At 32.8% G+C, this 12,909-nt stretch overlaps 1 protein-coding gene and 1 long non-coding RNA gene across 2 annotated transcripts; one reads left to right on the top strand and one right to left on the bottom strand.

The window, feature by feature from the left end:
* Nucleotides 1-478: 478 nt before the first annotated feature.
* Nucleotides 479-2,138, top strand: LOC114927212 (uncharacterized). The gene is made up of 3 exons (XR_003817593.2): nucleotides 479-813; nucleotides 1,076-1,270; nucleotides 1,670-2,138. It is a non-coding gene; the product is annotated as an uncharacterized lncRNA (long non-coding RNA).
* Nucleotides 2,139-8,874: 6,736 nt separating this feature from the next.
* Nucleotides 8,875-12,909, bottom strand: LOC114927211 (probably inactive leucine-rich repeat receptor-like protein kinase At3g28040). Its single transcript, XM_029296854.2, has 2 exons — nucleotides 10,748-12,909; nucleotides 8,875-10,638 (listed from the first exon to the last, which is right to left on the bottom strand). Exons 1-2 carry the CDS (start codon nucleotides 12,286-12,288, stop codon nucleotides 9,156-9,158), a joined length of 3,024 nt encoding a protein of 1,007 aa, XP_029152687.1. The 5' UTR covers nucleotides 12,289-12,909; the 3' UTR covers nucleotides 8,875-9,155.

Here is a 12,909-nt window from a genome sequence, read left to right as displayed (position 1 = left end):
TTTGATTTGATTTCTGTATGAGAACTCCCTTATTGATTCACTTATTATTATCAACTATTATTTTCTAACAAAAAATTATTTTAATAATAATGTTTATATGGTCTCATATCGATTATAGATGTATTGTCTGGTCACTGAGTTGCAAAACTCACCCTTTTTTTAAAAAATATTTTTCAGGAGCAAATATTTGACTATGTGAGACTTTCTATTCAAGAGTAACGGTCTGCAATGAGTACCTATTCTTTGTCGAATTCCTAGAAGTATATGCTCCATATGTCACAAGCAGGATCCAACCATTCTTAGTTATTTTAATTTTTTTTTTGTTAAAAAGTATATAACTATTTATTTTAGAACTTGTAAAATATTTGTAACTTGCTTATTCAATTTATATTTGAGTATGTTAGGCTTGCTATAGGATTATTTTCTTAAGCGCCGGTTATGACTCATTTTGAATCGTGACAATCAGTTTACCCTAAATCAATCCCTAATCTTCGAAGAACACTCAACACTCCACTCCCAACCCTAAGCTCGAGGCTGGACAATCTGCAAACGACGGACAACCGACGAACGCCGTGAAGAACACTCCCACCATCGCGGGTCGTCGCGCACTGTTGCGGCTGCTGGGTTTCTGGGTTTTGGTCGCGGGTCGTGAAGCACCGTTGCGGGTTCTGGGTTTCTGTCTTCTGGGTTTTTGGGTTTTGGTCGCTGGTCGTGAAGCACCGTTGCGGGTTCTGGGTTTTTGGCTTCTGGGTTTCTGGGTTTCTGCCTTCTGTTCGTGCTATTTTTCTGGCTTCTGTTCGTTCTTCACTTGCGGTAAGTTCTGGGTTTCTGGCTTCCGTTCGAATTTTGAATAAATTTGTTCTTCAATTTTTTGTATGTTGAATAAATTTGTTGAAATGTTGAATAAATTTTTCTGGCTTCTGTTCGTAACTTCCTATGTTGAATAAATTTTTTGATTTATTTGCTGAGGTTATTTGTTCATCAGTGAATTTGTTTTTGATTGCTTCATGATTTTTGTTTGCTACTTCTGATTTTTATTTGCTGCTTCATGAATTTGATTTTCCGATTGTTACAGATGGAACAATCACAAAGTAACCCACAGCCACAAGATACTGAAGATGTTGAACTTCAATTCAAAAGGCTTTTTATTGAACTTCTGCCGTGGTCCCCTCCCTCTGCTCTGCCTTGCTCGCCGCAATTTCTCCAGCTCCCTCTGCTCTGCCGTGGTCGCCTCCCTCTGCTCTTCCGTGCTCGCTGAAGATTCTGGTAGGTGAGTCCTCTCCTCTTTGCTGTGTTCTTGCTGTGTTATGGTATGGAATGGTGTGCTGTTGCAATCCTCTTTGCTGTGTTTTTGGCTGTTACTGTGTTCTTGTTATGGTGTTAATAATTATTTTTTTTGCTGTGTTATTGATTAATTGTTAATAATTTATATTACACAATAATCTGTATTTTTTTGTTAATAATCTTGCTGTGTTGTTCTTGGTGTTGTATTTAAACTGCTACTGGTGTTGTGGTTATTAACAATTTAAACATAAGTGTCATGTTATTTACATGGTTTTGATTTTTATGCTTGTACTTGTGCATTTTTAGTCTTGTTTCAAAGACTAATGTATGGAAGAATACATAATGAGTCACACGATATTAATGGAGGAGTTGGTGTTGTAATTAGGAATGAGATGGGAATCATAATGGAGGCATCAGCAACCCAGGCAATACCTTATCCCCTTGAAGCACATGAAGCAGAAGCATATGCAGCATTTTGGGGGGTTGAATTTTGCAAAAGACTGTTGTTTTTTAAAGGTGATTCTTGAAAGTGACAATATAGAAGTAATGGGTGCCCTCAAACAGAGAAGGTGTTTTAATTCTTGTTTTGGAACTTTTATTACTGATGCCATTTCACTTATTAGAAATTTTAGATTTGTGGAATTTAGTCATGTTAAGAGAGAAGAGAATAGAGTAGCTCATGAATTAGCAACCTTAGCTCTTACCACTCCAAATTGCATGTGGATGGAAGATGCCCCAAGCCATGTTCAGAACTTGGCTATGTTAGATGTCTTTCCTTTATCCTGAATGAAATTTCTTCTGTTTCAAAAAATGTATGGAAGAATACTATATGTATATGCTGCATATTTATGCTTAGGTGCTGACTCTACATAGCTTTCTTCTTGAAGTTTTGCTCTTTATTATGTGAAATTTTAAATTTTATTAAGTTAGAAATTATTAAATTTATATATTTATAATAATTTATTATTTAAAATTATTTTTAGATTTTTTAATAATTTTATTTAATATTTAATTAAACCGATTGAATCCCGGTTGAACTCCGATCGAACCAGTAAATCATTGAACCAGTGACCACACCGGTTCTTTGACCGGTCCGATTCTCGCAACCTTGCTAATGTTTTTGATACTGGAAGGCAATTTGAGATTAGCCACGGTTGGAGATAGCTACGGTCTCATTGGAAGAAAGGCCTCTTTCGAATCCGAACAATTAAACTTTGCTCATTACCTAAACAAATGTCCTTCTGAGACAGGACTTCTTGAAAGAGAACTCTAACTACCAACTGGATGATATATTGGTTAAACGTGATCGTGATGGTGATGGTGATTGGTGCGTGAAAGGGAGCACCAAGGTATTTTATTTTATTTTAGTCTTTATTGCTCTTAAATTACCTTTCAATCATTATTCAGTATTGTGATTTGTGATATAGCAAGAGAAAAAGAGACTGAACAATGATAAGAGAGAAACTAAATATCAGAAACTGAGCGTTATAATTTTTGTATATTAGATACAAGTAGTGCAGTGCTTTTATACATAAACCAGAGAAGAGATATTAGCTACACTAATCTAACTGAGTTTCCCAAGATCCTTCAAAGGAAAATTCTGATTCAGGCTACTAATAAGAGCTTCAACCTCTTTCGGGTCACCACCTGTAACCACTATATCATCAACATAAGCCATTAGATAAATAACAGATGTTGAAGTTAATTTTACAAATAATGATGTGTCTGACTTTGTGCAATCTAACCCGAACTATTTCAATGTATTTTTGAGAGTGAAATACCAAGCACGGGTGCTTGTTTAAGACCATACAAAGCTCTATTAAGTTTACAAACCAGTTTCGGATTAGAGCTCTCATAGCCTTGTGATTATTGCATGTAAACTTGTTCATGTAAAATGCCATTCAAAAAGACATTATTAAAGTCAAATTGGCATAGCACCCAACCTTGACTTGTAGCAATCTTTAGAACCACTCTAACTGTAGAGGGACGAATCACAGGACTGAACACTTGTTCATAGTCCACACCCTCTATTTGGTGAAATCCCTTAGCTACAAGGCGAGCCTTGTATCTTCAAATTTCTCTTTTTGGGTTTTTCTTAATTGCATAAACCCACTTACATCCAATAATTGTGGCTGTTGGTGGTGGTTCAACAAGGCTCCCATGTATTGCATTTTAAGAGTGCTTGATATTCTAAATCCATGGCTGACTTCCAACGACTGGAGCTGAGGGCTTAGGTTACATTTCTAGGAACCTGTAATGTCAAATCAATAGTGTTGGTAGTAAGAAAAAATCTTGGTTTTTAACTTCATGTTTTGGATCTTGTCACCATTGCATGTGTATTCGTTGTAGTGGGTGGGCAGGGTGGTCAAGTAATTTCTAAGCCAGAACTAGAAATTTGATTAGGTGGAAGAGATGTAATTTGTTCATGGGAAAGTATCAGCTATTGTAGAATTAGTATTGCTTGCAAACAACATTTGGGGAGGTTTGATTTATGTTGTTTGAGGAAGACCTGCACTGTTCACTTGTAACACTATTAGTAGAGGCATTAGAATGAGTGTGAGAATTTTCATCGTCATTAATAGGCATATTATCACTAAGAGCACCAAGAACTTGATAATGAATGTGAGTAGGAGTTAGAGGTAGTGTTTTGTTGATTTTTAGCAAATCGATGGTGGTTCGATATTTAGTGATTTGGAAGCTAAATCTACTCCTCTGTGCGAGTACTAGTTTTCTAAAAGTGTATCAAAGCGTCGAAAATATAAAAAAAGTTTGTAAATTGACAAATGAAACTTAAACATGAAGGTTTTTGAAGAATAAATGTACAGACAATAAAGAAATTTGTATTGAAATTTAAAAGAAAACAATAAAATACCTTCAATTGGATCAAAGAATTTCAACATAAAAGATTAAAATGCAGAAAGATAAATTGAACAATGAAAATAGAAAACACTTGGAAAATAAAGTTACTTGAAATGTTAAATTTTACAGAAAAGTAAATTGAAAGAATAAAGAACGTGGAAGGAACCCTACAGAAAAATAATTCGATTGAGGATATGAGTGTGCTTGAGTGTTTCCTGAGTTAAAGTTTCTTGGTAACCGTTTCCGCCGCGTGATTGTAGATATTCCCCATGATTTCTTCGTGTAATAGAAGAAGCCACTAACTCTCCCACTTCTATGACTATTCGACCAGCTCATGGAAGATCTTACTCAATTTCTCGAATCCAATCTCCTATTTGATCAGGCCTACTCGATTAACAAAACAATAGAAATCTAAATCATCGTCAATTACTTCCAACCTCATATTCATGCGTATATTTTTTCGAGAGACCACATCTGACTCATTCCGAATCAATTCACTCTTATCAAAAATATTTTTCGATCAACAAGTAGATTATTTGATACAACACCAATAAGAAGAGAAATAGAGTTTGAATCATATCTAATAGCAGAAGCAGTAGTAAACATATCATGATATGGGAAAGTTGTTTTTATCAAAAATCAAACATTTACATAGGTAAATCTTACCATCCTGATTCATACATTTATAACCATGGTGCTATGAATCATAGTTTAAACATAATAAAAATACTAGATAGTAATTATTGACTCGTTATTTTTATGATTAATTAATATTTTAATTTTTTTTGTTATATAGTTATACAAAATTATGGAGTTAGTTATTTAAAAAGGAATACCATTGTTACTCCTGCTGAATTCTAAAAGAAATACGAATTTTCTGGACCAATTACTCAGAATGTCCTGAGTTCCATACCTAACATTGCTGATAGAAATGTTCAGGGTCAGGGCATTGATCATGATCGATTTGTAATCCTTCCATCCCAAGAATTTTGGAAATGCTTAATTAATGACGAAGGTGCTGCCATTGTAGGCAGTAGTAAAAGGACGGCAATGCTTTTTTTTTTTTTCTTTCATATAAATTTATATATAGAATATAGTATTTATATGAAATTTTGATCAATTAAAGAAAAATAAAAATATTTTTTAAAAACCAAACATTTTTTCATGACATAGGGAATAGCAAGACGTTTGGTTCAAGAAGCCTAATGAAAAACTAAAGGGATATGGGATTTTCGCACAGTATATAATTAGGAATGGTAAAACGGGTTGAATCTGTCGGGTTCTGATTCGTTAAATCCGCTAAAAAAAATGAGTCGGGGCTAAGATTTGGAGCCCGTCAAATTAAAAAAAATCTGCTAATCCGCACCGCCAAATTGGTGGATTTTGGCGGGACGGGCGGTCCGCCGGGCCGAAGATTTTTATTTCTTATTTTTATTAAATAAAAGAGTGATTACTATTATAAAATTAATAATTATAGAATTTTCAAATATTTTTTTTATTTTTATTCTTCTTTTAGTTATTAACTTTATTTATTTTATTTTACAATTTCGTATATTTGCTTAAATTATGTGACTTATTTTTTAAAATAAAGATGATTCTATTGATAAATATTATTTTGAACAATTTTATTGAAGTTAAAAATTTTAAAAAATATAGTGAAAAAATTATATTATAATTTAATTATTTTTTATTTGTATTTGATTTTTTAATTATTATTTTTTGGTTAATTTTAATAAATTTTATTTTCAAAAAAAAAAGTCAAGCGGGCTAGCCCGCCAATCCGCCATAAAGCAGAGCGGGCTAGCATTTTGAACCCATATTAGTTGCGCGGGACGGGACGGGTTGGGGCAGGACGTCCCGCTTTGCCACCCCTATATATAATCGTATTTTTTTTATAATTCAATCGATTGAATTTCACACAGTAATATGGGATTTTCTTATTCAATCGATTGATGTGGTAACACAATCGATTGAAATTTGTATGTAGTTTTTTTATATATTCAATCCATTGGTATGATATATATATATAATGAAGTAATGTAATTTTTATTTATTATTTCAACAATCATGTCATATAAATATTATGTCTTGTCAATTATATTTTATTTTATACCATTAATTTGTTTATAAAAAATTATTTTTTTATTTTTTTATTTATTTAAATTCTATTTATATGTTTGCATATATTAATGTTATTTTCATTCTTTAGATGTGTGTGATATAAATTGATATTTTTTAATATTTATGTAAATTTTTTTATTTCCTACCATTTTTTTAAAATAATGTATTTTACATTGATTAACCCTTAGAATAATTTTTTTTAAGAATTGGAATTCTATTTCATGTTTTGGTATAAAAAATAGCACTGATATATATAAATCATACTAAAATAAGTCTAATTTCTAATTTCATTAGATTTGTTATTTTTATTATTTTTTTTTAATTTATATTAAATGAAAAAGAAAATAATTTTTTACACAAACAAAATAAGGAGAAATTCATTGATAAAACATAAAATAATTGGTACAAAAAAATCAATTGCAATTTTTTTATTAAGTAGCCAAAATCTTTTTCAAAATTTTAATTTGTATATCTCTTAATATTCATCATTTTAAAGTTGGTGAAAAGTATATTCAACCAAAATATTCTTTTTATATAACCAAATTTTTTGTTTATTTTGTATAACCAAAATTTTTGCTCATTTTAACTGATATTTATCCGGAGTGTTATACAGTATTATTAATTTCTGCCAAGTCATGGCTGGTGTCCGGTAGTTACATTGACATGGTTCAACGGTAAAAAAAAATCTTTTCTTGAGAGCATGCACTTTTTATTCACATCTTTTGCTGCTGTGACGGGAGGTTGAAATTGGAAACACAACCACATAGTGTACTTTTCAAATTAAAAGGAAAAGAAAATTTCACTAACATTTTGTTTGGATGCAAAATAGAAAAGGTGAAGAAAGAAAATGGAAGAAAAGAAAATGAGAGAAAAAAAAATAAAAGAAAAAATTGATTTTTTTTATATTATTTGGATAAAAAAAAATGAATGAAAAAAAAGTAAAAAAATTTTTTTATTTAAATAAAAGAAAAAATAAAAAAAGAAAAAATTATAACCAACTAAAATTATATTAATATCCTTATTTATATTATATGTAAATTATAATATATTAAAGTATTTAAATTATTTTTTTAATAAAAAAGTGATCTTAATTGTATTTTAAAATTTTAATGTATTATTATTGTTAACAATAATATTTTTTTAAATTGATCCTTTTTTATTTTCAATTAAATGTTATAAATTTTACTTTGCATTTTAATAATGGACATATTAATAATTTTATCTTATTTTAGAACTTTCGGTGGTTTTTTTCGCAGGTTTGGAAAGAAAACTTAAATGTGGGTCCCAAGCCATTTTTTCCTTTTCCATCTATTTTTTATGCTCATCCAATAAGAGGAAACTTCATTTTCCATCAATTTTTCCTCCGTGCATTTTCTTTCCTTCTCATTTCTATTGATCCAAACATAATGTAAATGAATCTATTAAACTGTAAAACAATAAAATATGCGACATCAAATGAACGTAAAACTTTATCTATAAAAATATAGAATTAGTTATTACTTATTAGCTTATCATACGAATGAAAATGAATTTACAATTATGCATCTATTATTTAATTGATCGTGACAATCTACTTATGAGTTTGTTGTACTCATCTTTAAATTCAGAGTTTTTATCAGAAAAATAATTACAATGGCTGTTTTATTAAGTTAAAGAATTTAAATTTGGTTTGATAAAATTTTTTGAAGAGTTTGTTCTACTCATCTTTAAATTCAGAGTTTTTATCAGAAAAATAATTACAGTGGCTGTTTTATTAAGTTAAAGAATTTAAATTTGGTTTGATAAAATTTTTTGAAGAGGTGTTTGTATTTTTTAAAAGTACAAACTCTTCATTTTAAGTTTGGTAAATAAAAAAGACTATATACTTGTGTTTCTAGTTTTTAAAAGATCGGAATACTTTTGAAATCACATGAGGTTGAGCTTTTCAAAATTGATTCAAAAATTAAAAATCTAATATAACCTCATGTATTAACTAATTTTTAAATTTAACGCTTAAATTTATGTCATACTTTTTAATTTTAAAAGCTATTTATTAATTGTTGTTACTTTTGTTTATTGAAAATCATTTTTAATTTAATTTATCAAACATAAATGCAATACTTTTTAAAAAGTTATCTTTTAAAAGCTAATTTTTACAAACTAATTCTAAAAAATAAAAACTTTACCAAGCCTTAATCTAAAGTATCATTAGACTCATCTATGAAAATTCTTAATAAAAAAAATAAGAAAAATAACTTTTCTTTGGTCGGGTCAAAGTAAGTACCCCTTTAATTTGGATGAGAAAGAAAAAGGAATCCTTGAAAAATACCAAACCAGAAAGGCTTTTAACCTTTTACTTTTGTCTTTTTTTGTGTCCTTACTTTGATGAATGACATATCTCATTCCATCATATTCACTTTCCAATTATAGAACAACAACAACAACAATGATGGAATCTTGTGTAGCCATATTCCATGCCTATGATTAATTGATTTATGCTTTCCTATGTATATATTTATAACCTCTATTTATAATGTGCATGGCTAATTTTTTTAGCTTAATATAAGATAAAAGTTCAGATAACAACTAACTATTTTCTCACTGCCAATAGAAACAAAGTAGAACAGAAAATGAGAGATAAGAATTGCAGATTTTATACAATAGTGATTCCATATGCATGGAAAAAGCACCTTATACTTGAATGAACAGTCTAAACAAACCAAATTCTTCATCAAAGTTAAATAGCAATACAGATAATGAAGGGAAAGAAAAAGAGAGAAGAAAGCTTAACAACAAGAAAGCTTTTCTGTACTTGAAGATAGTTAAACATAGACTCATTTTGTTTGTACTACAAGATAGAGTGTGATTCCCTAATTCGAATGCCTTAATGACTTGAAGAATTTCTCACATTATCAGAAAACTTCCATCCTTTGAGGAACTGGAGTCTTAATGACTTGAAGAATTTGAACAACTTCTGCCATAGAAGGCCTGCTAGAAGGTATCTGAGAAGTGCAAACCATTGCAAGCTTTAAAACTGGCAAAACTTCATCTTCTGGATACTCATTCATGCATGGATCAACACACTCCAACACATTCCCTTGCTCAAGAAGAACTCTAACATGATCATTGAGTATTAGCACATTGTCCTCACCATACTCCACTGGCCTTCTACCTGTCACAAGCTCAAGAATCATCACTCCAAAACCATACACATCACATTTCTCATTCACCCTTAAGCTCTGGCATGCTAACTCTGGTGCAACATAGCCTAATGCACTCTGGAACCTGTTGCTCATAACATGCTTGTCAAGCTTTGTTAGAAGCCTTGCCAACCCGAAATCCGATATCTTCGGATTGAAGTTTTCGTCAAGAAGGATGTTGCTTGGCTTTATGTTGTAGTGAATTATGGGTGGCCGGAATGACTGGTGCAAATGTGCAAGACCCTTTGCTGTTCCAAGCAAGATCTTGAACCTATTAGCCCAAGAAAGTGGAGGAATTGAAGAGATTCTCTCATGAAGCTTGGATTGGAGGCTACCATTTGATGCATACTCAGTTACTAGAAGCTGAATTTGAGGTGTCCAATAATAACCTTTCAATGCAATCAAATTTGGATGCCTTGCTTTTCCAAGGATCCTAACTTCTCTGTCGAAATCTTCAGGATATTGGATTATGTTTGAGGTTATGAGTTTCTTGATTGCAACAATTCTTCCATGTGATCCCAATGGAACTTTGTACACTGTTCCAAACACTCCTTCACCAATCTCTGATGCCTTGTTGAGCAAGGATTCCGGATTGCTGATCCAATCCGGCGAGCTGGACTGCGAATCAAGCAGAATTAGCTTCCCTGTGGCTGGACTTCCGGATCTTGAAGAACTCGAACACATGCTTTCCAAGGCATTGTCCACAAATTTTAACCTTCTCCTTACAGAAACATTGAGTAGGCTAATAGCAATAACTCCTAATATGATCACAAATGAAGCTGCAATCGCGACAATGGCCGAAACACTAAGGAATCTGTGGTGATGACTTAGGCCAGTAGCCATAGATGATTCATTTCTTTGCCTAGGAGATCCTATTTGGTTGTTGTAAGCATTTGGATCAAGAACTAGTGGCTTTGGTACATTCATCATACATGGACCTTTCAGCAATGGTGAACAAAGACCATAGTTTCCTTCCAAGGAACTCTTGTCCAAGTTCTGAAATATGCTTCCTGTTGGAAGCCTACCTGTGAGCTTGTTGTATGATATGTTCACAGCAAGAAGGTTTTGGAGCATTCCAAGCTCCATTGGTATCTCTCCACTCAGTTCATTGAACTCCAATCTCAGAATCTTGAGCTTGCTTAGCCTTGACATGGACTTTGGGATTGAACCACTTAAATTATTGTGACACAAACTCCTGCATAAAAAGATAGAGAGGAATTAGTATCTTTAAAAAAAGTTTAAATAAGTTCTGACATAAACATGATTAAGAAATGATAATAGAGGTTGAGAAACAGGAGGCATACAGCATATAAAGAGATGAACAATTTCCAATCTGCTCTGGAATAGACCCCTCCAATGAATTTCCATCAAGTTGAAGAACAGCCAAGTTACCCGAATCACATATATCGGATGGAACTGAGCCGATCAAGGCGCTGTTTCGAAGATCCAAGACTGTTAGATTCTGAAGCAGACCAAACTCTGGAGGCATATGAGAATGAAGATCATTCCAAGACAAATTCAAGTATCTAAGCTTTGAAAGTAGCCCCATTTCAGCAGGGATATTCCCCTGAAGATTATTCTCTGAGAGATCCAATTTGATGAGACTTTCCAATAGCCTGCTTGTCCCTGCTGGGATTGGACCTGTTAAATGATTATGAGAAAAATCTATTTCCTCCAATCCAAGGCCAAACAAGCCCTCTGGTATGCTTCCATTGAAACCATTCCCTCTAAGCTTGATCACTGATAACTCTGTGCAAGAAACTAATGAAGCCGGAATGTTCCCTTCAAGTTTGTTATTCGCAACACTCAGATATGCCAATGATCTCAATTCTCCAATGGAATCCGGAATAGTTCCCATGAACTGATTGTTGGAAAGATCCAAGTGTTCAAGACTAGTCATGGTACCAATCCATTGAGGAAGCTCGCCGTCGAAAATATTCTTCGATGTACTTAAATAGCTCAGAGATTTAAGCCTGTTCAATGACTCTGGTAAAACTCCATTGAATTGATTATCACTCAAATCAAGCTTATTCAAATGAAGACAGAGTCCAATATCATTAGGCAATGAACCTGAAAACTGGTTTTTCCTTAACAAGATCTCTTTCAAGTTATGAATTGAAGAAATTCCATTAGGCAAAGAACCTGATAAGGCATTGCTGGAAAGATCCAATTGCCTAAGCCTAGTCAATGACCAAACAGCAGCAAAATCAACATAACCGGCGAAATGGTTATTCGAAAGATCAATGCTATTCAATGAAGAACATCTAGAGATTGTGCTAGGAATTTGTCCTTCAAACATGTTATTGGACAAAGAAAAGTAGTGAAGGGAATTGCAACTGTCAAAGAAACTTTGAGGGATTTGTCCTGAGAATGAGTTGTGAGAAAGATCAAGAGACCTAATTGAACTCATATTAAGAAATGAAGTTGGTATTTGACCAGAGAAGCCATTGTGACTTAGATTTAGACTCTGAATGGTGCTGGAAAGTGTAAGTGAAGGAGTAATGCTACCATTGAAATTGTTATGAGAAAGAGACAATACCATTAGATGCTGCAACTTCTCAAGGCCTCTTCCAATTCTTCCAGATAATCCCAACCCATCAAGATTGATCTCAGTGACTCTTCCTGTTGCTGGATTGCACTGAACCCGGTTCCATGAACAAGCACTTGAATCATCTTCATTCCATGAAGCAAGAGATGAAGAAGGGTCATGGAGGTCTGATTTGAACACAATTAGGCCAAGAACATCATCATTCAGCTGAACATTATTCATGTCATTGCTGTCTCCATAGCAAAAACTCAAAACTGAAACAACAATCAGCAAACTCAGAAACTGAAAACTTGCCATTATTCTTGTTCTTTGGTAGTTTAGCTTATAGCTACAGCATCATGGTTTATTTATGATAATATATGGTATGATATTAAAACTTAGTATATAGCTAGATGAATGAAAAGGATGTTACAAAGGGAAGTGTTCACGAGAAGATAGAGGAATAATGTGATGATATGATTTTACAAAAATGGTGTGAGAGAAATTAAAGGAGATTAAAGAATAAGGTAGTTTATTTTTTATTTGTCCACGGTATCCACCCGTTCAACAGGTCTAAGGCTAATCCGTTGCAGATCTGAACTCTATGACTAATACATTGCTGCATGCATAAAATAGGATTTAAATTTCTAACATCTGCTTAAGCGGACGAGTGAGCAAGACCAATCCAAATTGGTCAAAGAAAAGAAAGGTAGTTAAGGGGTGAATAATTGGTATGTAATGAAATATAAGGAAGTGTTTGGTTAGTGAAGTCCGTGAGTGTGAGGAAACAATTTAGGACCAACAAAGATGGGTAGTAGCTACTGACAAAATGTGCCACCACATTACAACATACAAGGCTCATCTCATCTCATGGCCCTTTTGTCTTTCTGCCAAACGAGGAGGCTTTGTCGTGTCCTACACCCTCTTCCTACACCCTAC

The sequence above is a fragment of the Arachis hypogaea genome, unplaced genomic scaffold (genome assembly GCF_003086295.3).
Source record: "Arachis hypogaea cultivar Tifrunner unplaced genomic scaffold, arahy.Tifrunner.gnm2.J5K5 arahy.Tifrunner.gnm2.scaffold_54, whole genome shotgun sequence".
Classification (NCBI taxonomy): Eukaryota; Viridiplantae; Streptophyta; class Magnoliopsida; order Fabales; family Fabaceae; genus Arachis; species Arachis hypogaea.
This window is presented reverse-complemented; position numbering and strand designations above follow the sequence as displayed.

What these genes read in the sequence shown, in the direction of transcription:
- LOC114927211 (XM_029296854.2), bottom strand. Translation starts at nt 12,288, where the DNA reads ATGGCAAGTTTTCAGTTTCTGAGTTTGCTGATTGTTGTTTCAGTTTTG. An exon ending in TGTTCATCTCTTTATATGCT is followed by an intron (nt 10,639 to 10,747) that starts GTATGCCTCCTG and finishes CTTTTTATGCAG; the next exon opens with GAGTTTGTGTCACAATAATT.